The sequence below is a fragment of the Megalobrama amblycephala genome, linkage group LG4 (genome assembly GCF_018812025.1).
Source record: "Megalobrama amblycephala isolate DHTTF-2021 linkage group LG4, ASM1881202v1, whole genome shotgun sequence".
Classification (NCBI taxonomy): Eukaryota; Metazoa; Chordata; class Actinopteri; order Cypriniformes; family Xenocyprididae; genus Megalobrama; species Megalobrama amblycephala.
Window position 1 is genome coordinate 26,721,232 of NC_063047.1, and position 25,666 is coordinate 26,746,897.

The 25,666-nt window shown below is 38.0% G+C and overlaps 1 protein-coding gene across 4 annotated transcripts; it reads left to right on the forward strand.

The window, feature by feature from the left end:
• Window positions 1–1,124: 1,124 nt before the first annotated feature.
• Window positions 1,125–24,695, forward strand: LOC125267218 (protein FAM214B). Of its 4 annotated transcripts, none has more exons than XM_048188654.1 (11): window positions 1,125–1,522; window positions 10,152–10,306; window positions 15,574–15,752; window positions 17,378–17,559; window positions 18,470–19,755; window positions 21,462–21,520; window positions 21,609–21,708; window positions 22,166–22,324; window positions 22,545–22,613; window positions 22,770–22,969; window positions 23,459–24,695. In XM_048188654.1, the coding sequence occupies exons 5-11, from the start codon at window positions 18,685–18,687 to the stop codon at window positions 23,610–23,612; spliced, it is 1,812 nt and encodes a 603-aa protein (XP_048044611.1). In that variant the 5' UTR covers window positions 1,125–1,522; window positions 10,152–10,306; window positions 15,574–15,752; window positions 17,378–17,559; window positions 18,470–18,684; the 3' UTR covers window positions 23,613–24,695. The 4 variants fall into 4 exon arrangements, with proteins under 4 accessions (XP_048044611.1, XP_048044614.1, XP_048044613.1 ...); XM_048188657.1 differs by having other exon boundaries at window positions 17,378–17,555; XM_048188656.1 differs by lacking the exon at window positions 1,125–1,522 and adding an exon at window positions 9,603–9,829.
• Window positions 24,696–25,666: the final 971 nt, after the last annotated feature.

Below are 25,666 nucleotides of genomic sequence, written 5' to 3' on the forward strand. Positions count from 1 at the left end.
ATCAGGAAATTTTTATTTGAAAGTGGACTAATCCTTTAAGTGTAAAGTTTTGCAGCTGTAGTCGAGACAAGGGCAATGTGCAGCTTCTTAAAAAATATTCTTAAAAAGAAAGAAAAAAATATTACAACAACAAAAAAGGTCAGTAATGTTTGATTTCTACTGATTTAGTCGCATCTTTAGTGTAATAAAGTCTGCTGTGCAGCCTTTTGGACTCTAACGACTTGGGTTCATGTATGCTTTTGTGGTGCAATTGCGCCATCTAGTGATGATCACATGCTGCTTCATAATAAAATCTAAATTAATTTACATCATATTTTGTTTCCAAGTAACCATAATCCCAAACACTCTGGATTTAAAAACAAGCTTTACATGAGCAACATAATCAAAGGCATATGAAGATGCAAATTCATGTACAGAATCTATTAAAAAGCCAATTCAGGATTAAACGTTGTCTAGTTTTCATAATAGAGTATGGTTTACATTAAACCCATTGTTGTTGTTAAGTGTAATTGTTTTTTGATTTATTCAAATTCTTTCTCCAGTTCTGGTGGATTTTAGCTTAAGAATTTAAGTCGACTTTCGACAGAAAATCAAATGAACTGAAAATATGATTTTGTAGGGTTATTTAGGAAAAGGTTTCGTTAGTTTGATCTTCATCATTATCATCATCATTATTATTATTATTATTATTATTATTATTATTATTATTAAAAATCATTCCATAAGACAAAAACGTTCCTCTTTACGCCTAATTTGAACACTAGTATTTCTAATTATTTGAGGTCTGTACCTAACGGCATTTTTGTGTTTGTTTGTTTAAATTAGTCTGCAAAATATTAATTTATCAACGTATCAAAATATATTGATAGTTCATCGTTACATAAACGATATTTTTGCCCTGTCGTTATCTATACCTTTCTCCACCAAAGCGAGTAAAAGGAACAAATAGCACGTGTACGGGGGCGTGGCTTGATAAGACGTTGCCTGACACGGAACCAATGAGAATCTTTTTCGTCGAAATATATTACTTTTATTCAAATATATTTAAATATCGCATTAGTGCGCAATTGTTATTGGTTCGTGGACGAGAAAGCGACCAATCGCTTAAATGACAGCCCTTCAGCTGTTCGAACGCCCCTCCTCCTAGTTATTTTTTAGCAACTCCCGGAAGTATTGTTTTTAAAGGGACAGAATTATTTCATGGGCGAGGGCTTTGGACCAAGAGCCAAGCAGAAAATAGCAAAGGCCCGCTGGCATAGGACGTGGAAAGGAGAAGAAAGGCAATCAAAATAGCTTTGTCGACATTTGGAAACCAGGATCTTGTATCCTCTTCGGACAGATTTATATCTTCGTTACACTGTGGGATTTCAACGCAGATAGTTTGACGTCGATTACACTGAAGATCTTGAGATCCTGTCTGCTGTCTAAAATAGCATCAAACTCTTTCTCCAGATATGATGGGAATGTTAGTTTGCTGACTGCTGCAGTCCTTGTCGTTGTCATCGTTATATGTTTGCTGTGGGTGAGTTCTCTTTGTGCTGCCATCCTCCTTTAGATCACTCTCATTTCACCATTTATATATAGATCACTCTCATTTCACCATATGCGAAGGATCTGAGATTGTAATGACGAAGGGTGAATTCTCAATGTGTAAGTTACCTCAGCAGTCTCACTAATCAATCATGTGCATATATACCTTATTAGATTAAACGCTGAAATGATCCCCAGTCTGATATAAAGATTCCCTGGGTCTTTTCCACCTATTGGATGTGAAATGATCTCACGTGTGTTTGATAATGGCTGATTAATCACAGTCTGCACACACAATGCATACAGGAGCTGCTGTATGTTCATGCGCAGGGGGGCGTTTCTGCTTTGTCTGATTCATGCTATTTCATCCACTGAAGGCAACTTTCATCAGTGCAAAAGGCACATGCATTTCTCATCTCAGTGCCTCCCCTTCTTTATCCTTTAATTTGTATTTTCTTTTGTTCCTTTTTGATTTATTACATTCTTTGTGCTTGAAGTGTGCATGTTTCTGTAATGTTACACCCTTAGCCATGGGCCCATATGAATCATGCCTTAGTGGCACAGTTTATCTTAAAAGAGTTGCCTGTCTGCTTCACAGTCGACTGCTGTTGACTAAACACTGCGAAGATATCACGTTGTCCTTGTGGCCTAATTATTAGATTAATTAGAGAAATACGGGATTCAGCGTCAGAGTTTGGGCTGTGCGCACACAGGTTGCAGAATATGTAAGAGGCATCCGTCCTGCTCATTACTGATGCCAGACAGGACGTCAATAGAAAGGCACAATGGAAAGCTGCAGAGTGATTTCTATTGTCCATAAAAAAGATGAACAGAGGATCAGCCGTGACCCAAAGTGGGCTCTTTCTTTTTGTAAAGGGCTCATATATCCCAGTAGAGCTGCAGGTGGAATGTGCCCTTTATCACCAGCTTGAAGTCTGAATATTAAGAGCTCCTTAATGCCCTTGCTGTGTGACCTCTTTCTGTGTGCCCGTCAGCAGAAGTATGTATTACATCACTGGGTTAGTGAGGGAATGGTAGGAATAGCTGCAGCAAATCGGAAGATAAGCACGTCAAGCTGGTACGGGAAGCAAATGCATGTTGGAGATGGTTATTCAGTGTGAGCTGGCTTAGCATGCGGCATTAAGGCCTGAAGTGACACCCTTTCTGCAACCGATACGTGTAAATGTTGAATGAGGGGTTTCAATTCAACATGTCCCCTAAATGCGGTGGATTCTCTTTCTCACATCTTGATGTGAAAGAGGGTGGTGCTTTTAGAATTGGATCCTTGTTCCAGTTTGAGGTGTTCTAAAGATAATTGGTAAAGGCAAGCATCACTGTTATTATTGATAATAAACAGTGAACTAAAAAAGTTTCGTGTTTTTTCCGCATACAGACGATGGTGTCAAAAGTTCACACGGATCAGCAAAAATTATTAAAAACGTGTAATATGCATGCCAGGCCAGTAGTTGGCGATGTCACAGTTTTGTAAAGTTTTTGCAAAAAAAACACATTATATGCATGCACATGATGTCATCGTTTTCACAAATTTGCATTTTTGTTGTTTACCTGGAGACGATGATGGTATCGTTTACTTTGATATCCGTTTTCAGAAGTTTGCGTTTAAAAGGTCCCGTTTTTTGTGGTTTTTTGAAGCTTTGATTGTGTTTATAGTGTGCAATATAACATGTTCATGTTTCGCGTGTAAAAAAACCCAGTATTTTTCACATAATTTACTTATCTGTATACCGCTGTTTCCACTGTCATAAAAACGGGCTGATGACTTCCTTGTTCTATGAAGTCCCTCCTTCAGAAATACGTAACGAGTTCTGATTGTGCCAGCGGTTCCTGTGTTGTGATTCGACAGCTCTGAGCGCACCGTGCCCGGAAAGGTCACGCCTCTTACCATAACGTGGAGATGCACGCGCTCAGTGTTATTGTAAACATGTCTTTAATTTTACCCTATCAATTTGAGCCGGAATCAGACCCGGTGATTGGACTGCGGGATGAAAATAACAGCGTTTCGACGACATGGCGACAAACACACTCTACAAACGCAACTCTTGTGTATTCCTGTGGGCGGAGGTTAGTCAAAAAACTGTTTTAGTGACGTCATTAAAGAAGGAAGTAGAGGGATGTAGTCCAAACTGGCCGTTCGATGTAGGCGACTTCTGTTAAATAAAATATCTCGCTTGGCATTGAACTTTGAGCTTTAAAATTTTACAGATTTTATTTATACTCTAACAACAACATTACACACTAACTAAAGTTTCAAACATGGGACCACGAAGAACGGGACCTTTAAGGCTCGCGTTCATTTACACATTGTCGTGTAAATGAACTAGCCTGACTACGTCAGACTTCCTACTTCCGCTCAATTTCATTTCGCTTCTGTACTCAGTCTGATACAGCGTCAGAGCTTTGTGTTTGCCACCGGTCTGGAAACAGCCGGGCCAATCAACGAACAGAGGGCGGGCTGAGAGCCGTGACGTAGATGCTAAGCACCGAGTTTTACATTGTAGGTTAGAGAAATCGAAAACCGAAACGACCGCGGAAATGGGAAACGAGACACGGGATGCAAACTTCGGGATGCATTAACTTCGCATAATCTGCAAAAGTCGTTTACAGCCATGTTCACTCCGGTATTTCGCTCACATCATCATGTGTTTACAACAGGTTTACAGTGGAAGTTCAATCATAGATTTGAGTTCGATGCATGATGTCTGTGCTTCGATGCGGCTGTACAGGCGGATAACATACGTCATAACTAAACGTATCTGATTGGCTTACGGGTAACCAATGATTTTAAACTTCAGACAAGCGTCCCCTAGCGAGAGAGAAAACACTTCTCTACTATGCCATTCCAGACTCTGTCTACGAAGCAAAGTGAAGTAGCAGAGTCTGGTATTACCAGGCTATAAATGAACACCCAAAACGCATGAAAAGTTATCCATTTTTAGTTTAAACGGCCCATAGTTATCAGAGTTTTGTGCATGATTTATAATTTTGCCCGGTGCTCGATAAAAGGGGTGAAACAATCCCTTATATTTACACTGAAAAAGAAACCTTGGCCATATTTAGGGAACTGATTTGAAAGTGGGCTCTTTTAACTTGAGGCAGTAATAAACCACCTAGCAACCACATAGTAACAATGTTCTTATTGTTAATTAAAACTATTAAAAATTGTTAATTGAAATAAAGCTAAAATATAATATTAGATAAAAGTTAAACTTACAAATATTTGAAAGAAAATTATAAATGTTGCCTTTGCAACTGACTGAAATAAATACGTTGCAGTTAAAACAGAATACGAAAACAGAAATAAAAAGTAACTAAAGCTATATAATTAAAAGTTACTTTTAAAAATTAATAATGAAAATGAGAAAAGCACATAAAACTACTAAATCTTAAACAAATTAAAATGAAAACTGAAAATATAAAAATAAAATCTAATTCAAAATACTATAGTAGTATATAAATAATACCAAAATAACAGCCTAGCAATACGTTAAACCCCTTGGAACACCTTAGCAACCCTCTAGCAACCACTCAGAACACCCTAGCATTGTGGTGGTGCGTTGTTAAACAATTACAGTTCAGATAATCTTGGTCAGTACTTCTTTATTCCAGTGCATTTGTGTTTATATCTTTGTACGCACATGTGATTTTTCTCTCACCTTTAGAGAAACGTCATGTACCTTGACTTCTTTAAATAGCTGTAGAGATGCCATGAATGGTTAGTCATGATAGCCAAACTAACTCTTCTGGTCACCTCTACTGTTGACTTAGATAAGGATTTCAATAATAGAAACTTTTCCCAGATCACTATCACAGGTATGTGTGTGAACATGTTCACAGCTCTGATACAAGCAAGCAGCTTGGAAAAAAAGGTCCTAACCTGCTAAGCTGTATCTTTTATTTAAACATGACCAGCCTCTTAATTTTAAGAATTAGCAGTAGTTCACTGTTTTACAAAATGGTGAAGTTCTGCTGTATTGCCACAGAACAAGCTATTTTTAGCAATGCCTAAGATACATGTCCTGTATATAGCACTTTGCATTCGCTAGGCTAATTGCAGGTTAGAAGGATTGTGTGTGTGTGTGTGTGTGTGTGTGTGTGTGTGTGTACTCTTTGTACTAGAATAACACATCTCTTTTCATCATCTTTCTGCCTTCATATTCTAGCTCCCTATTTCTCTGCAGTTATCTTTCTTTTCACCTTTGCCCTCAAATCACCTTCCGCCATCTATTCCCTTTCTCTAATTACGCCCTTACTCTGTTTCAGAGAAGTAAATTTGTCACCCACAACCCCCACCTTGGAGAGCGTATTACCAAGGGCATGTTAGTTACCGTCCTCGTTCATCAGTGTCAGCTGCTAATCTCTACAGTGGGACTAGCCTTAATATCTAGCATCAGCTATGTTTTTGTTATTGTAGTGACATATACAGACTTCCACAGCTGATTCCTCATTAAAGGCCTCATTGTGTTTCAGTGCCTTTTGTTAGGTAGTATAATTTTATTGATCTATTTATAGCGCGCATACTCTGGCATATGGTTTGTTATAAAGATGTGTATCTGACACACACACATCATTTAAAGATCGTGCGAATGCAAGATTGGTGTACCATTGCCCTAAATAGCTGTAAAGGAACCTTTTTCTTCTTTTCTAGAGCACATTCTAGAGTCTTTCTCTTGATCTTTGCAACATCAAAAGTGAATAATGTACAAAAGTAAGCGTAATGAAGGTGTGACTAGCAGAAATCACATCCTGTGTATTTACATTATCATTGCAGAGGGCATAGGATTGCACCTTTTGTGTGTTCTCACTTGGCTCATTGAAGTGGAAAACAGGAAGTTGAGCAGCTGACTATAATAGCGTCAGTCTGGTGGGACTTCAGTTCTGGTTAAAAGAGCTGTTATTTGCCTTGCATGTAGATTTTTTGTTTAAAACTTATATTTGCAACCACTGTGTAAATCAATAACATGACATATGCCTACTGTATAATTATATCACATTATATTAAAGGATTAGTCCACTTTGAAATTAAATTTTCCTGATAATTTACTCACCCCAATGTCATCTAAGATGTTCATGTCCTTCTCTCTTCATTCGAAAAGAAATTAAGGTTTTTGATGAAAACATTCCAGGATTATTCTCCTTATAGTGGACTTCAATGGAGCCCAAATGATTGAAGGTCAAAATTACAGTTTCAGTGCAGCTTACCAGATACCAGACAAGGAATAAGGGTCTTATCTAGCGAAACGATCAGTCATTTTGGAAAAAAAAATACAACTGTATATGCTTTATATAAACAGATGATCGCCGTGCTCGTGCTTCAGCTTTCTGCATTCTTCAAAAAGCTTATGCTGTATGGCCTACGACTTCCCTATTCTACTTGCGTAAAAAAAAAAACTAAACTAGCGCCACGTTCGTTCCATAAGTTGAATAATGTAAGTTGTAATGTTTTACAATCCTGGAATGTTTTTCATCAAAAACCTTAATTTCTTTTTGACTGACGAAAGAAAGACATGAACATCTTGGAGGACATGGGAGTGAGTAAATTATCAGGAAAATTTTATTTGAAAGTGAACTAATCCTTTAATATCCCGTGGGAAACAAAAATAATTAAAAATGTTAAAAAAATTATATGATAAAACATAATATATAAAAATAACCATATTTGATCAATACAATGATGCTTTCCTTATTATTGTCCATATGTAATGTTCATACACTACTGTTTAAAAGTTTGAGGTCAGTAAGATTTTTTTTTATTATTATTGTTTTTGAAATAAGTCTTTTATTCTCACCAAGGCTGCATTTGTTTGATCAAAAGTATAGTCAATGGTAATATATTGAAATATTGGTACAATTTAAAATAACTGTTCCCTATTTTAATATATGCAATTTATTCCTATGATGGCAAAGCTAAATTTTCAGCATCATTACTCCAGTCTTCATCACATGATCCTTCAGAAATCATTCTGATATGGTACTGAAGGAAAACTTATTATTATTGTCAAAAACAGTTGTGCTGATTTAATATTTTTGTGGAAATACTGATACTTTTTTAATAGGATTCTTTAAAGCGATAGTTCACCCAAAAATGAAAATTCTGTCATCATTTACTCACCCTCAAGTAGTTCCAAACCTGTATGATTTTCTTTGTTCTGCTGAACACAAAGAAAGCTATTTGGAAGAATGTCAGTAACCAAACAGATCTCACCCCCCATTGGCTACCATAAGTATTTATTCCTACTATTGTAGTAAATGGGGGGAAAGATCTGTTTGGTTACTGACATTCTTTCAAATATCTTCCTTTGTGACAATTTATTTGAAATAGAAATCTTTTTTAAACATTATAAATGTCTTTACTGTCCATTTAAAAAGGCAAGCACCAGACTTTCTATAGAAAAAAAAAAGTTGTTTCCATCAAATTTGACAGCTTGTATTTGACTGAAAAGGGATATAGACACACACTCTCAAACACGGAGGAAGGGAAGGGCTAGAATGTAGCTGTGAGCTTTAACAGCCCCATAGACCATTTGATCCCAGCTACAGCTCAGATTCAGAATAGCTGCTGGGAAAGAGTTTAAAAGAGAATAAATCTTGTTTTTGAGTTGTAACAGAAAGCATCTCCTTCAGTGTTTTGTCAGCATCATACACCAAATCTATTCTAAAGCTCCAGTGAGTCTAAATATACGTATGTTTGTGTATCTTTTGTGCGCTTTTGTATTTGTGTTTACTGTTTTGCTTCACTCTGTATATCTGAACTCTCAGAGGCCAGCTGAGGGCTGGCTCATATCTCAAGCCACGCCCCCAAGCATTCCTTATATAGGTACGGATCATGAGCTCTTAAAGGAGAAGCGTATGTGTGTCTCTGAAGGCATGTTTTCAATTTAAACTCACTAAATAACAAAACCAGTGCAAGACATTAGAAATCCGCCATGTGCCTGATGTAACACCTCCGAACATATTTCCCCTTTTACACCCACATACGTAAGGAAACCCTCAAATGAGCATAAGCTCTCCGCACCACCACCTCCCCCTCTACCTCACTCACTGCATCTAAAGAGATGAAATTAATCTGTGTCTGCATGTGCTAATGCTTTCGTTTAAGTGCATGCAGAATTACCTCTCCTTATTTGGAAGATGCGCATGCATTTGAAGTGTGTGGCATGTTGCCTGCAGACACATTTACACAAGCGTACAAACACACCCTTCCCTTCACACCCATCAGAATCTCTGTTTCTGTGCAAGGACAGATAACACACTTTCATGCAGAGACGTATCCGCTCAGCTGTGCACTTCCCCCTTTTGCTCTTTTTTTTTTTTTTTTTTTTTTGGTCTTTTCCTTTTTAAAAAAAAATTTGAGTAAAGAAATATTAGCATGCTCATATGCATTTGTATGAATGCTGAACTCTGCTTTGTGTACACTACTGGCTGCATTTATTTGAGAAAATTTCAGTTTAAAACCGTAATATTGTGAAATGTTATTACAAGTTTTCCATTTTAATGTATTTTTTAAAATGAAATGTATTCCTGTTATGGCAAAGCTGAATTTTCAGCAGCCATTACTCCAGTCTTCAGTGTCACATGATCCTTCAGAAATCATTCTAATATGCCGATTTGCTGCTCAAGAACATTATTATCAATGCTGAAAACAGTTGTGCTGCTTAATATTTTTGTGGAAGCAATCATACTTTTTTTTTTTTTTTTTTTTTCAGGATTCTTTGAGTATAAAGTTATTTGAAATAGAAATCTTTTGTAACCTTATAGATGTCTTTGTCACTAACAGTTTGTGTTCTTGCTGAATAAAAGTCAAATCTGAGCCCAAACTTTTAATGTTATCACTAAAAGTAATGTGGATCTGTTCATTGGCATATTTGCCTCCAAAGTAACACGTTTCGGTTGCTCTGGAATGCCTCTATTAGACAAGCGCACACATACACAAGCTGGCACTAATGCACACAATAACTCACTGAAGCTCTATGAGGGAATACATTGCCTCTGCAAAACAGGCAGAACAGGTGGGCGGGACTTTTGAGGTTTCCCTTTACCTTTACACCTATCAGGACAGTCGCTACGGCATCTGATCCCCCTCCCCCTGACCAATCGGACGACAGCACAGCCGGCCCCACTCTTACATGAGTTGTGTGCTGCTGACTGAGCAAGCGAGCACGCCTTCAGTAACCAGCTGAGAGGAAGTAGGCTGAAAGGCAAAGCAGAGGAGAGAGAGAAACAAGTGGTGAGAAATTTAGCAAGAAAGAGAGAGCACGAGAAGGGAGGGGGACTAAAGGCGGTATACCAAAGCTGCTTTCATTGTGTTGAAGTTATTTGAGGGGGAAAAGATGTGTGTGAGATGGTGGTGGGGGGTGTTAGAAGTGAAAAGTGGGGGGGTTACAGAGTTTATATGCATGTGCCAAAGGGAGCCTGAGAGAGGTTTTGTGTGTGAGTTATTGAAAGAGAGAGGGGGAGTTCGGGAGGGTGGAAAGAGAGATTCACAGTTGGGCATACCAGAATAGCAGTGCAGAGAGAGCATAAACAGCGAGATGTGCCTTGAACAAGAAACCTTGATTGGACTTAAGTCTTGTATGTTTCTCTCTCATTCTCACTCCTCTCAGGGGAGGAACAGAAAGAAAGGCCTGCACTCCCTCATTCCTTGCAAGTAACCTTTCAACTCCTCACAGTCTGGAAGCAAGAACGACCACAACTTTAGAGCACCGACAGAGAGGACGGAGAAACGGACGAGGAGGGAAGGGCAGGAGTTCCTAGAGAGGTGAGTCAGGAGGTTAACATGAATTTTGTAGTGTGTTTATGGGTGGCTGACATGAAATGTCAAGCAGTGACAGCAGTTTGGCATGGCTCATATAACTCATATAAAACTATTGTAAACATCTTGTTTAAGTATTGTACATGTCGTTTTTATGACCTAGTATTAACTGAGAGGCTACATATTGAATATTTGTACTTTTAAAAGTTGTCACATCACAGGGTATTTAAATAAACTAGCTACAATCTGTAAAAATAGTGAAAACCCACTAAAAGCACCTCAATTATATTTATAGCCTAAAATTTGTATTGAGATGGGTTATAAGTCTTTGACATTTTTTAGCAGTGACATCAGTGTCCTGCTGTGTGACATGATATACTTTATCTAAAACCATTTTAAACAAAATGTTTCCACGTATATTTTTAGCTTATAAATTCAGTTTGTATGCCATTGTATTAATTGAGAGGCTACTATCAGAATGTATACTCTAAAAAAATATTTTTTTTTCACACCAAAGTACTGTTCAAATTAACTGCAAATTAGCTAAAAACTTTAAAATGGTGAAAAAACAAGCACATATATTGTATGCTTCCCATCATGAAACAATTTTTATTAAGTTTGTCTATGGGCCATTTTTGCACTTGTATCAGTGTCTTGCAGTGTGACATGTTATACTTCATCTAAAACTATTTTAAACAGCATTTGTATTATTTTTAACTCATAAATTCAGTTTTATGTCTTTATATTAATTGAAAGTAATAAGAAAATAAGTGATAACTTTAAAGAAATGTTGACTAATTTAAGTACCTACAAAAAATATGCTTATAAAATGAATGGATTTTACCCTAAAATCTTTAATTTTCTGTATATGTCATTTGTCAACCACCCATTTAAGAACATGGGTGGTTGGAAGTGGAAAAGGAAGTAGTTTCATAGAGAACTTAAAAAAAAAAAAAAAAGTCTGTCTCATGCTTTTTTTTTTTCTTTCTTTTTTTTCCCTGTCTTGTCATATCTGTCAATGCACAAATGAATCAATGACATCATGACCCATGCCGTGTCTGAAGATAATATTTCAGCCATTGCCAAACTGACTGGCTTTTAGTTGCGGAGAGATACGCTTAGTCAGAGCTGTGCTTGTGAGTCTTTGTTCCTGCTGTAGTTTGTAATGACATTTCATGACTTCCTCTGTTGTAAAAGCCAGGTGTTTTGCAGAAACCTCAAGGCTGCACACATCATCACTGTAGCTTAAGGGTAGAGGTCTACACTCACACCCATGAGATGTTCTTTCTCGTTGACTCACTCTCTCACATGCATGGTGAGAATGAATTCATTGTCCTTACTGTTTGAGGAACAACACCTGTTGGGTATATGTGTAGGTGCATGCCTTAATTATGTCGTGACACTTCAGTGTGGGAAGCAACTCTTTCAGCAGTACTTAAGCGTGACTGAATCAAAAATTGTTTGTTTGAAAATACTTCCATTTTGCCATAAAATCCAAAAAAAGGTAGTTGATTAAAACTCTCTTGGCAGGTAGAAACTATATGAGATTTTGGCATCCAGATAATCCAAAAATATAAAGCAAAACTAGCTATATCAGGCTTATAGCTATGATAAACAAGCTTCATGGTGGCTCTATAGGGAGAATGACTTGTGTAATAAAGCTTGGGTTTAACTAGTATTCCCAGAATGTTGTTTGAACTCAGGGGGTCAACCATGGAAACCACATTTGAAACTGAAGCGCCAATGTAATTTTTGATTGTTTGGCCATATGGTTACCCCTTTAAGTCCTTCCATCTTTTATCTATGTAGTTGCCTTGTTCCTGAAACCGAGAAACTGGAATGTGAAGAAGGAAATATTTTTTCTTCATTCAAAAGCCATCAGCTACCACTTCATAATCGTCATAAACAGATGCGCAGCTACGCATTCAAGAATTCCAGTAACTAAAGAAGAACACAGATGTCTTCCATTGCATTGTGATTATATAAAATAAATGTATTCTTAATATCCCCTTAATTTTCTTCTAATCACATTAAGGGGGTTTTCCATTGCTCAGTTTCTCACTGAGAGCATTAAGACACTATTTTCTGTAAAGCTGCTTTGAAGCTGTATTATGAAAGGCATTATACAAATGAAACTGACTTGACTAATTCTTGTCTGATTTCTTTTTCCTAAATGATACCTAGTAACCAGAAAAACACCATAAAGCTGACAGCTGCCCAAGCTAGTCTTGGTTGTTTGGTTTCCCTATCTATTTTCTTCTGCTCCGTATTAAATTCTATGGGGGGTGGGGGATGAACATTCTTTCTTTTTTGTCTTTAACAGGCAGTGTGGATAAACTTAACTCTCAGTGTGTTCTTGATTTGTTAACATAACCTGGACAACAATTTAATGGTATAGCATTTAGCATATATTTGTGGGAGGCAGCCATATTAAGACACCTTCAGGAATAGGACTAAGCTGATAATGAAATCAGGCAGTTCTGACAGCATTAGTATGTGCCAAACAAAAAAATAGACCATTTTATTGCATAGCTGAAGAGTGCATTATGTATATGAAAGTGTATCACTGGCATCATTTGCTTAGAATAAACACACATTACGTTATCTCTCATCCTACCCTCTGAGCAACAAGTTTGTGTTTAACACTAGCGTGTTAGCTGGTGTGTGTCTCGTCAGCTGTATTTGACCTGGGGTTCAGTGTTCTATTCATGCTGAGCCGTAAGATTCACAGCAACACTCTGAGGGTCGTACATCATCCTCTGGTTTCATAGACAAGGCTAAAGCCTAGTCTCAGACTAAAATGCATGTTTGAGCTGTTTTAACTGAGAGCAACTTGCACTGACATATCTTAAAATATGTCAGTGCCATTGTTTTGTCTCAAGGTGCACACTAGTAATGTTTTTTTTTCCCCAAGGCATGTTTATAAAAGCTACTTGAATGTCCTGATTAAACTAATCCTGGCTTAATCTAAGACCTGTCTGTGAAACCAGGCCCATGTGTAAATAAATAAGTTAAATTAGTCGGACCCTGGAATGCTTCTGGGTTACAGATGGTGTTTTTAGGTGTCCTCTATGTACGTCTGGACCCTTTGAATGTTATTTCAGATCTCATGTCACTGTGAGGTCTGCCCCGTTAGCTGTTTGTCATAGCGATGCCTAAAATACCCTCAACCCCATGCCTTTTGTGTACATTTAAGTCTTGATGGTGGAGTTATGCTGTGTGACATCACAAAAACAGTAATGTGGCACAACACACTCTCTTTCTGTCTTTGTCTCTATCTATCTCTTCATGGTCTGATTAAATTGGCCACAAAGGCCTATATTTTGAGGCCTATATTTTGCCAGTGAACTCAAAGACAGTCAGGAACATACTGACACCAAACTAAGATACGCTGTAAGAAATCTTAGTTTGGTGTCAGGTACTGGTAATTTTCTGCCAGGACATTATCTGTTAATACTAAAACCCAATACAATGCAATGTGTAATTCATAATATCGGTAAAATCAATAAATTGTGCCCTATTTTTACAGGCTTTTTTTTTTTTTTTCTCTCGAGTGCAAGCTCCTCCCTTGAGAGGCCACTGAATACTTCATTCAAGCAGTGTAATGCAAATGCTTCTCTTGGAAAGGCCAAATCCTTAACATTCTTTGAGTCTTTTCATATTTTGTGCATTTATAACCATCAGACTGCCATACTTGAGCTTCATTGGCCTGCTCAAATTGACGGCTGGTCCACCCAATCAAATAAGGCACAAAATAATTTTTTGTGCGAAATATCAAGTTTGAAAAATTTATAATTATTTTAGTGTGAAAAAAAACGTGTATTTGATATACATTACAGATTGTTGGGGGAGGTAAAGATGAGTTTACGTTAGCTAGTGAAATAAACTAATATTCAATACTCACGAGGCGAGCATGTCGAAACCGATATCTTTGATTAAATATAAAAAAAAAAAAACAAGAATAGAGCCTGAAAATACACTCAATAATGTCGACCGTACAGACACTGATAACCAGCAGCCCACAGCGTCATATCTCCCGTCCACCAGCACCTTCTCTCAACCCGGGCCCATCCTTCAGAAAAGCAACCTACCGGCTGATTTATCCACACTTGATGAACCACATGCTCAGCTCAATTTAAGTGATATTTTGCTGCCAAGTGGTACACAATTGAGGTCCACCCTATTTCACCAAGGTCCACTCACTTTAAAATTTCTGGCCTTGCCATTTATGTGAAGTCTATAATTAGATACCATTTCACTCCCAGAGTGCTCTTGTGGCATTCATGATTTTTTTTTTTTAAGTGCCTTTAACTGACAAGCAGATTATGATTTTCATAATCCAGAAGATTTGTCATTCTCTTCCCTCTTTGGATGTGATGTATGCATCCTTAAGACAGCTAATTTGAAAACAGCTTAACCATACAGATATGTTGATGAGACAGTGGTGTAAATAATGGCCTACATTCGACCTTAAAGGAATAGTTCATTCAAAAATGAAAAATGTGACACATTCATCAAAATATCTTCTTTTTTTTGTGTGTGTGTGTGTTCCACAGATGGAAGTCATACAGATTTCGTGAGTGTGAATAAATGACAGAATTTTTATTTTTAGGTGAACTATCCCTTTAATGCTCTTTAGTACTCTATCTCAAATCCTTTTGCACTAGTGTGCATTCCGACTATATTTCAGCTAAACTTCAGTAGATAATGTTCACTTATTTTGTGTTTTTCCAAAAGCCATTACTTAGGGCTACTAGTGTGTTAGTGCTTGTATGTTCCTGTTTTTGTCTTTTTAATGAGCTGGACTGCTCGTTCTCTGATGCAAGACAGTACAAAGGTTCTGTTGTGCGTCTCCGTGTTTTGTCTGCCAGTCTTGATCCCAAACAGTCCTGAGCTCTAGAGACAGAGAGCCAGTCAGAGCAATGAAGAACACAGTCTGTTCCAGCATGTGTCCTAATCGGATGGCATAAAATGAGTGTAGTGAGTCATATGATTGCTCTTTGTGTCTGTTCCCTCTAAGTGATTTGTTCGATTGATTTATTGACCAGTAAATCAATGTCTTTTGTAATTAAAAGCTAGTAGATGACTGATCAATTTGAGCTTTGACATCTTACCTCATCAGCGCATGTTTTGACACATGCAATTCATCGGAAAACTTGATTTTTAAATCTGTTTAAAATGGCTGATTCGGGTCATGTGCAGGTTGAACTGTGGCATGGTTGCTGATTTGATTAAGTCGATTTGTTGTCGATTTAACTGTTGTTCTCTGATAGGTTGTGTCTCTGGAATGCCTGGCTCAGGATGCAGCCGCTGAGCAGTTCACTCCTTTCAGGAGCCAAGGGGAGGCGTGATTGGCCGCTGGCCTTATCTGGGTGGAGCTGTAGGAGGGATATTACCTATTCATTGGCACGTTCTGCAAGGCCCATCCCACCTCACTGACGCTCTGCCCTTGGTAAGTAAACTAAACACATATACTATAACCTTGTTCAGACTGCCAATCCAAATCTGATTTTTGTGCATAGCCAATTGGAATCTGAACATATTTAGCAAGTGTGAACAGAAAATTGTTATGAATCCATTTCAATCCACATTCAAATGTAGTTTGAAATCCTTTTCAAATCATATTTCTGGAAATTCGTCTCAGTTTGACTGCCTTGATCAAATTTTGCAAGGTTTTTCTGCCTAGGTCTACATGATGTTGTCACACCACATAAAACATAAACGTCAGATGTTGTTGTAGGAAACATGCTGAAAGTCGGTTCTGAACAGTCGTGATACACAGTGTGGGCAGATTCCAATTGGATACAGAAATAATTTGACTTGGTGTGACAGTGTGAACATAGCCTTTGATTACTGGTAACCAAGTAATTGTTTAGCAGGCTTGATCTGTTGTCAAAGTTTACTAGTCCTAATGTTAGAGATTTTTCGAGTGTGTTAAAACCTATTTAAAGGTGCCGTAGAACGTCTTTTTAAAAGATGAAATACAAGTCTAAGGTGTCCCCTGAATGTGTCTGTGAAGTTTCAGCTCAAAATACCCCATTGATTTTTTTTTATTTTTTTTTTTTATTTATTTTATTTTTTTTAACTGCCTATTTTGGGGCATCATTAAATATGCGCTGATTCAGGCTGCGGCCCCTTTAAATTCTCGTGCTCCCCAACCCCGGAGCTCGCGCTTGCCTTAAACAGCATAAACAAAGTTCACACAGCTAATATAACCCTCAAAATGGATTTTTACAAAGTGTTTGTCATGCAGCATGTCCAATCACGTAAGTATATTATTTATTTGGATGTTTACATTTGATTCTGAATGAGTTTGATAGTGCTCCATGGCTAAAGCTAACATTACACACTGTTGGAGAGATTTATAAAGAATGAAGTTGTGTTTATGAATTATACAGACTGCAAGTGTTTAAAAAATGAAAATAACGACAGTCTTGTCTCTGTGAATACAGTAAGAAACGATGGTAACTTTAACCACATTTAACAGTACATTAGCAACATGCTAACGAAACATTTAGAAAGACAATTTACAAATATCACTAAAAATATCATGATATCATGGATCATGTCAGTTATTATTGCTCCATCTGCCATTTTTTGCTATTGTCCTTGTTTACCTTACCTAGTCTGATGATTCAGCTGTGCACATCCAGATGTCCTGCCCTTGTGTAATGCCTTGAACATGAGCTGGCATATGCAAATATTGGGGGCGTACATATTAATGATCTCGACTGTTACGTAACGGTCGGTGTTATGTTGAGATTTGCCTGTTCTTCAGAGGTCTTTTAAACAAATGAGATTTATATAAGAAGGAGGAAACAACAGTGTTCAGTGTGAGACTCACTGTATGTCATTTCCATGTACTGAACTCTTGTTATTTAACTATGCCAAGGTAAATTTAATTTTTAATTCTAGGGCAGCTTTAACATTGTCTGTTTGGTGCAGCACAGAAATAATTTAGTTTATGTATAAATTTGTATTTTTATTGATTTTATTTTATTTATTAAGTGTTTTAATGTCTCTATATAAATTTGATTGTCTTTCAGACATTTTCTCTTCCTAATTCTCTTTTGTCAGGCCCCTGTTAGCTGTCTGTGTGTCTGGGAATGCTGTTTTTGCATCAGAGGGGCAGTGTTGGAGATGGCCGAACTCAGGGGCTAAGGACAGGGTCAAGATTCAAGGGTCAACACAACTCAGAAGCTACAGGGGTGGATGTGGAAGGGCCTGAAGCCAGGCTGCAGGCACCAACAGGCACGTAGGTTAGGAAAATGGTCATGCACACACTTATTTTTATAAATATATTCTATGACAGTGTTTCCTGCAACCAATTTATAGCAGTGAAACTCCCTCACTGCAGACTCAGCAAAATAAATAAGTTGTGAATGTGAGTTTGCAGATTGTATTGAATGTGATTTAGATACAAGGCCTGTGTGCCAGGAAATAATGGCAAGAAATGTCTTTTTGTTGCACTGTCCTTGCGTACTACTAGCAAAAAACAAACATAAATTATGTCCTGTGCAGTCCGATTAACAAATGATGCATATAAGCAGGTTCTTCGTTTTAGTGAATCAAAAACTTACAACAAAACCAGTGTAGTCTGATTCCCAAACTAATGACTCATATGAGCCAGTTCTTTTTAGTGAATCAAAACCATACAGTGCAAATAGTATGATCTGATTCCTGAATTAATTAACTGGTTCTTTTCATTTATGATTCAAAAACACAAGTGTCTGGTTTGCATCAGTCTGACAAATCGTTCACTGAACTGAATCGATTGGACAGGTTACTGAATCAACATCTGCCTCGCATACTGACATAAGTTATTTATTATGCATGATCTTTATTATCAGAGATGTCCATATCGGAAAAAACAACAACAAAAAACATTTTTTGTGTCATTAGACAGTTGACTGACTGTCTAAATGACAATAGCACCCAAATAATCCATTAGTGAGCTGATGGCTCAGTCAGATTTTAAAAATTAGGTAAAAACTAAGCATTTAAACACTAGAATTTGACTCTCTTCTGAAACGGATTAAAAAAATACCTACCTCACAAACAAATGACTCCTATGAGCTGGTTTTTATTTAGTGTGTGTGTGTATATATATATATCTTAATGTTTCATATCAATGTGCTTATGCTTGTATACCTGTTTGTTGTACTTCAGAAACTGTGTGCACTGTGGAAATCAGCTTGTGCTAAGTCCATAACTGATCCCTGGAAACTACAGCCTTCCATCCATCTAGACGGGAAGCTTGCTTTCACTTTCACAGCCTTGTTGCACTTGTTCAGACATTCTAGAACTCTCTAGAGCTTGTGTCTTTATTATTTAACACTGCACAACTTCCCTTAAAACAATCACCCAGCACAAGAAAAGTCACTATGCGTCACATCCACGTGGAACTGGCTCGTAAAGAGCCGGCCGTAGAGCTTCCAGCCCAGGATGGTGATCTGCCTCTGCCTAGCACTCAGAGTGAGAACCCTGAACCTGGAGTACGTCGAGTAGTTCCCAGACCTTTTGGAGAAGAAGAGATCAGACTGCAGAAGGTCTACCAGCTGTCCATCCTCTCACAAAGAGGTGGTTTTGGGGAAAATCAAGAGACTCTGCGGCCTGTCAGAGTAGGCATGAAACGTAGCCTGGAGGGGACGCCGGTCCCTGTCACCCACAAGCGTCTTTTCCAACAGGATGATGATGATGATGATGAGTCCGATGGGGAGGTGCTGTGTGGGTCTGGGGTGGAACCACTTTTTTACAACAGAGACTCTGATATCCCTAGGTCGCCTCCCCTTTCCCCTTCACATCCACCAATTCCTGGTCGCCGCCCAGCACAGCACAACCACGACAGGCCTGTCCCGGACGTGTTTGCCCCGCTGTCCCCAAAATCTCCTCCGATGGTGGACCCCCAAGGCCCTCACTCCACCTGGGGCCTCTGCGAGAGGAGTCCTCCTACCCTTACTCCCAGGACCGAGGCCTCCACAGCAGGAAACGTCTCGGCTGGCTCCAGCGAAGAGCCACAGAATGAAGGCCATAACTCTGTGGACGTCAAGAGCATGTTGTGCACCACAGACAGCAGTTGGGCACCTGTCCCGTTTTCAACACCCGCTGAAGCTGTCGAATGGGGGACAACTTTTGAATCTTCTCCTCCACCATCGGAGACAAAGACCTCATCCACTTCCTCCTCCTCTAACGGACTGAGCACTCTTGAGAAAACACTAGTGGAAGCAAATAGCCTGATATCAGGATCATCCAATTCCTGCCCAGTGAAGAAAAGACTTCTTTCCTCCAGTGATACAGGGGAGTCCTGCTCAGAGGATGAGGGTCCATCTACATCAAAACGCAGTCGACTGGCACTGTTGGCACCGGGGCTCGGATTAGCATCCTGCCGCAGCACTGATGCCAAGGGTGCACCCTTCTGGAATCATCTACTACCCTCAGCAAGAGAGCACACCAAGGTGAGATGCAAATAACTAGGAATTAAACTGAAGGCCTTTCCACATAACTTTACAGTGTAATATATATTCAAAAAATATATATATATATAATAGATTCAAAAAAAAAAAAAAAAAATATATATGTCATGGGAGACATGTTGAAGATTAGTGGCAAAGCACTCGATTTACTATGTCTCTGTTTTCCACACACAAACAGTTCATTCAACACACTGAGGCCTCTCCTCCACTGACTTCAAATAGAACAGTCTCTAGTCTCCCATTTGAGACCCTGCCACATAGTGCATTTTTAAGCGAACCTTGAAGACTCCCCCTGGGGAGGGGCTCTGATAATACAACTCTCAAAGTTCTGACAACGCCAACTCAATATGTAGCCAATGATTAAAGCACATTACTATCATTAATAAAGCAAGATGAAAAACAAAATGCATATCATGACATTTAGAGCATAAAATCACATTAGAAATTGTCTGTGAACTAAAAAAATGGTAAAATCTTTTGTGACCAGTGTTTGCATTGCTTTTCATGTAAAGATAAAAGCGGCACATTGTGAGAGGTGCACTGAATGTGAGTCATGTGAAAAGGCCTTAATTTAAGGGTAAAAAAACATGCCAGATGTATCCACATTATGAATGATTACAATATAGGAGTGGAAATGGGAAGGTTCTGATTAGTTTAAGGAGAAACCTTTTCTAGGTAATGCGTAAGTGTGAAGGGGCGGGAATAATCTACTACCCATTACTGACTGAGTCATGACGAAAGGTGAATAGTCAGATGGATAAAAGACATATTGGGAATGAGAAAGTGAGAGATTTTAGAATATGTGTGCTTAATTTTCCATTGCAGTACAATAAACATTGGGACTCCAGAACAAAGCCCATTGACAGAGCCATTGTTCAAGAGGTGAAACCTGCCTCACCTGACCTAACACATACACACATACAGGTTCTGGCCAAATTCAGTTCCAGAACGAGTAAATTTAGGGTGAGAGGGGTTACATGGACTACAGAGGATCATATACTGTCACTTTCGTCATGGCGGTGTCAGTACTAGAAGGCTGAGCTCAGGACTGAAGAGAGGCCCAAGAAGGGAAAATTAAAAAGAAAGTGAAGGACAGAGAAATGATCATAGAAACAGGCCAACGAAGAAACAATCACAAAGAGAAAGAAGCGAACAGAGTTTTAGTATAGAGAAACAAAGAGATGAATAGACTGAAATAAAGGATCGGACTATCTGAAAATGTACAGGTTTTATACACAGTCTATAGTTAAGTCTAGCTGATATTTAATAATACTATTTAATAACTAGTATCAGAATGGTATTATGGACTACTGTGATATGTGTGACATTGCAGCCACATCTTCATCTGTAAGTACTTGCAGTCTTTTTTTTTATTTTTTTATGAAATTTAACATTGAAGTTTGAAAATCTCCCATTGACATTAGATTGTTCAGCATTCAAATGTGATTTATGATGTCATAATGGGTCTTGTTTTCCATTTTCGAATCACCTTTCCAATCACTCAAATGCTTTTCTTTTGCTGATTGTCATGAGGAGATTCAAAAATAGTTTAAACGTTTATCAGCAGTTTTTATATGGCCATAAAATGGACCTCAACATTAGTTCGCCGTTATTTGCTGATGTAAGTCTTTTTATTGAAGTAAAACTTGCTATTAATTGTGACATATTTTTTCAAATTTCCTTTTCAGACTGCTGCAGACTGTTCGCGATCAAGTAGAAGGCTCAAAGCAGGAAGTCGGCTCAAATCGTAAGTCGTCTTTTTTATTTTGTCTCAAAACAAATTGTTTTTTATTATATTATGTTAATATAAAAATGTGTGTGTTACTTTTTTATAGTCGACAGTTGCGCAGTGGACGCAGAACAGACACCAGTCGCTCCTGTAGTTCAGTCTCCTCTTTATCCTCCATTAGCAGACCTCTTCTTGGCAACTTTGAGGTACACATGTCTAAGCTGTGTAGAAATAAAATGCTAAATTAATATAGATTTTGGGATTTTACTGAAAATAGCGCAGTATATGATGGGCACAGACTCATATATATATATAAACTTCAGACTATGATTCCATCCAGTCGGAGGACATTTAACATGTTTGATATTTTGAGCCAATTTTAGAACATATATTGTTTTCATTTGTCATGCGTCTCCTAGTAACAAGGTGCATGTTTCTGTGTGAGTTTGTTGTGTTTGGAATGACTTGAACGTCTCGTAGTCTGTGATCCTCAGTCACTTAGTGTAATGCCCGGTTTTTCCTCCGTAACCATATACAAAGTCGGCAAGTATGATGCCTAGAGTTTTGTGTTGAGATTTTAAAAGTTGTGTAGCGTATTCCAGCTATAAAAACAGTGACAAATGTTTTAATCCATTTCTTTTTTGTGTCTGCATTTATCTGAAGGAGTCAATTCTGAAGGGCCGCTTTACTCCATCTGGGCGGATAGAGGGCTTTACAGCAGAAATCGGGGCTAGCGGCTCCTATTGCCCACAGCATGCCACCTTACCTGTGCAAGTGACATACTATGACACCTCAGAGCACAGTGCCCCTTCTCCCTTCCTGGTATATACTTACTACCTTTGTGTGTTGAATTCATCCAGTTTGTTACAGTAGAGGATTCTTTCTCAGCACTTGTAAAATGCCTATGTATTAATATGTGCATGAGCCTTCAGAATTCAGAGATTTCTTTTTCTAAATCTGTTATGCATGTTTTTCCCATCATTTGCATGCACGTTCTCATTTAAAATGCCTATTAAATGTCATATTTATTTGCCATGTTTAGGGGGTGATCTTGCTAGAACCACTTGGAAAAAAAGGATACAGCGTACCCAAAGCAGGGACCATTCAAGTGGTGGGCACTCTTTCTATTTCTTTCAATTTGTTATTATTTTTTTTGCAATTTATATATATTTTGTACTTTTAATTATTATTATTATTATTTTTTTTAAATGTACTTTTCTTTTTAAATCCTTTGTTTGAACTATCCTTTTTTGTTGTTTTTTTGCAGACCTTATTTAACCCCAATAAGACTGTGGTTAAAATGTTTTTGGTGACGTATAATTTTGGGGACATGCCCGTTAATCACATGACCTTCTTGCGCCATCGTATCTTCCTGGTGCCTGTGGATGAGGTGGAGGGGCCAGGGGAGGGGCAGGAAGGCTCCTTGTCTGACAGGAAGAAGATTCTCTGCTACTTGATACACCTCAGGTAAATGCAAATGTTCAAAGTTTGGGGTTGGTAAGATTTTTTTTAAATGTTTTAGAAAGAAGTCTAATTTGTTCACCATAGATGCATTTATTTGATCAAAAATACAGTAGAGACCAGTAATATTGTGAAATATTATTACTATTTAAAATAACTGTTTTCTATTCCTGTGATGGCAAAACTGAATTTTCAGCAGCCATTACTCCAGTATTCAGTGTCACATGATTCCTCAGAAATCTTTCAGATATGCTGATTTGGTGCTCGGGAAACATTTCTTATCTATGTTGAAAACAGTTGTGTATATGGATGCAAACTGTAAATAGTTATAGGCTAGTTTGCAACTAACTTAAAAAACTAAATAACTATATTTAATATATTCTATTTAAAGAGAACCATAAAAGTAATTCTCCTCTAATAAATGGTAAATTCAAAATAGAAGCAATGAACCATAATAAACCTGTTTTTCCTCTCTTCTGTGTTTGCATATCTTAGATTCCAGAGTTCCAAATCTGGGAAAATCTACTTGCACAATGATATCCGGCTGCTATTCTCCCGCAAGTCCATCGAGGTGGACACTGGGATTCCTTACGAGCTGAAATCTTTCACCGAGGTGCCAAGAAACCCCAAATACTCCCCCAGAGTGTGAGATCGTGATGCCCTGCTACGGTGGGGCAGAAGGACTGCATTAATAAAGATCGCAAGACAAGAGACCCCTGTACACTTGAACACAGAAACACTTGCACTCATACATGCAAACACAGACAGATGTATGTACATACACACTGATATCACACCCTCTCAAGGGCAAACTCTAGAACTGAGTGTGTAACATGCATGCCTTGTGACTAAATTGAGTTTTCCTCTAGTGCCGTTAAACAGTTAAGCTTTGCCCTTCACTCTGCCTACACCTGCCCACTGTGGACCAGTCGTAAACATGCCCACCAACCCGATCTGAAATGTTGGTGACTATCAGTAGATACGGACTTCCTCAATTAAAGAGGACTGATTGGATGCACAAAGAGGTATTAAATGAGACCAACAGGAACGTATGAAGGCAAATCATATGGAAAAAGAGACTTCTGAGGCCCAGATTGGAGTTTCAACAATGGACGCCACCAGTAACTTGCCCATTGGATGGGGATAAGAATGTTAGAGACCTAGAAAGCTATAAAGAAAGATACCAGCAGAAAAGAGGACTGAAAATACATCCATTCAGTATCTGCTTTGGTTGTAAAGAGGAGAATAGACCTCAATATATTGGACATTTTCTTGTTTTGGAAGGGCAGTTTGAAGGACATTGCTGTTTCAACTTCTTCTGAACAGTCCAACATCAGAGCAGAAAACAAACTGTAGTATTTATGTTCGCAAATGTCTTAAAAAAAAAAAGAAAAAAAAAAAAGCAATATGCTGCACAACTAGAGTAATTTCATTTTTGTGGAGGTAGTAAGTGCCCTCTCTGCTAGGATTGAGGGAAAAGATTGCCAAGTGAGTGATGACGGAGAGAGGGAGGGAGGAAAACGGAGGGAACGGGAGGGAATTTGGGGTATTTAAAATCAGAAAATGTTGTTTATGTATATTTTAAAATTGATTAAACTCTGTGACTTGCAGGTGAAACCAGTGTTTGACCGTAATTTGCCAAGGGATACTTGAGAACAATGCCAAGGTTTGCTCCTGTATGTTTTCTGTATGATCAATAAAATACATTCACTTACAATATATTAAAAAGCAAGCTTGTGTAGATTAAGTGAAAATCCCTCTAGTGTTTCATGCCAAGAAGGCTCAACCGCAGCCCCCACTGCCTCCTCAGAGAGTTGTGGACACAAACTGTAGCTTTTTGGGCTTTGGCATGCAGAACAAACTGCTTGACTGCTGCTGATCTGAACAACAGTAAAATCTTAGACTGCCTTATAATAGTATCCACCTCAAAATGGCCCTTTTTATAAGATTGGCATTAGGCAATGTGATTCACCAGCATGAAACCAGAGTATTTGAGCTGCAAGATGCAACAGCATGGTGAGTTTTAGTAACCTTTAACATGAAAATGATGGTATAGTTATCAATGGTCCTATTATTGTGATACTGTTACAGTACAGTTTTGTTGTTGAGATATTAGGAAATAGATTATATTAGTACAGAGATAACAGATTTAGACTTATTTTTGTCATTAAATGGTAAGGCAGCTATTTTTTATTAATGGAATACAAAAAGATTTGCATATATTCCTAACATGACTTCTAAATATTTTTATTTATTTTTTGTTATGCTGAACATGCATTAAGAATGATAACAAATAATAAAATCTATTCTAACCTGAGCTCACAAGGCACAAAATTATTTAAAAACTCCATAATTGTTTATAGTTTATAGTATGTAGAATGTTGTAGTATGTTGACCATTATGAAAGTTTGCAAATTGGCTTGGTTATGTTGCACAAAGTTTTAGTTTCATTGTTTTGTGCAAAATTTGAATCAAGATTATTACGAGCTGTTTGAGCACTGACTTCATTTCCTTAAGCACAGGGAATGATACAAACATTCATTAAAACAGTGTAAGATGAGTTAGGACTTGTTTCTCTTGCTGATCTGTTAAGCTGCTCTGTGTGTATATTCTGCTTTACCAAAAGTAGCTCAGTTAATGCAAAGATTCTTCTGCAGCTCTCTTCTCACTGTTTAGCTCTTCTCTGTGGTTCCAGGCATTACT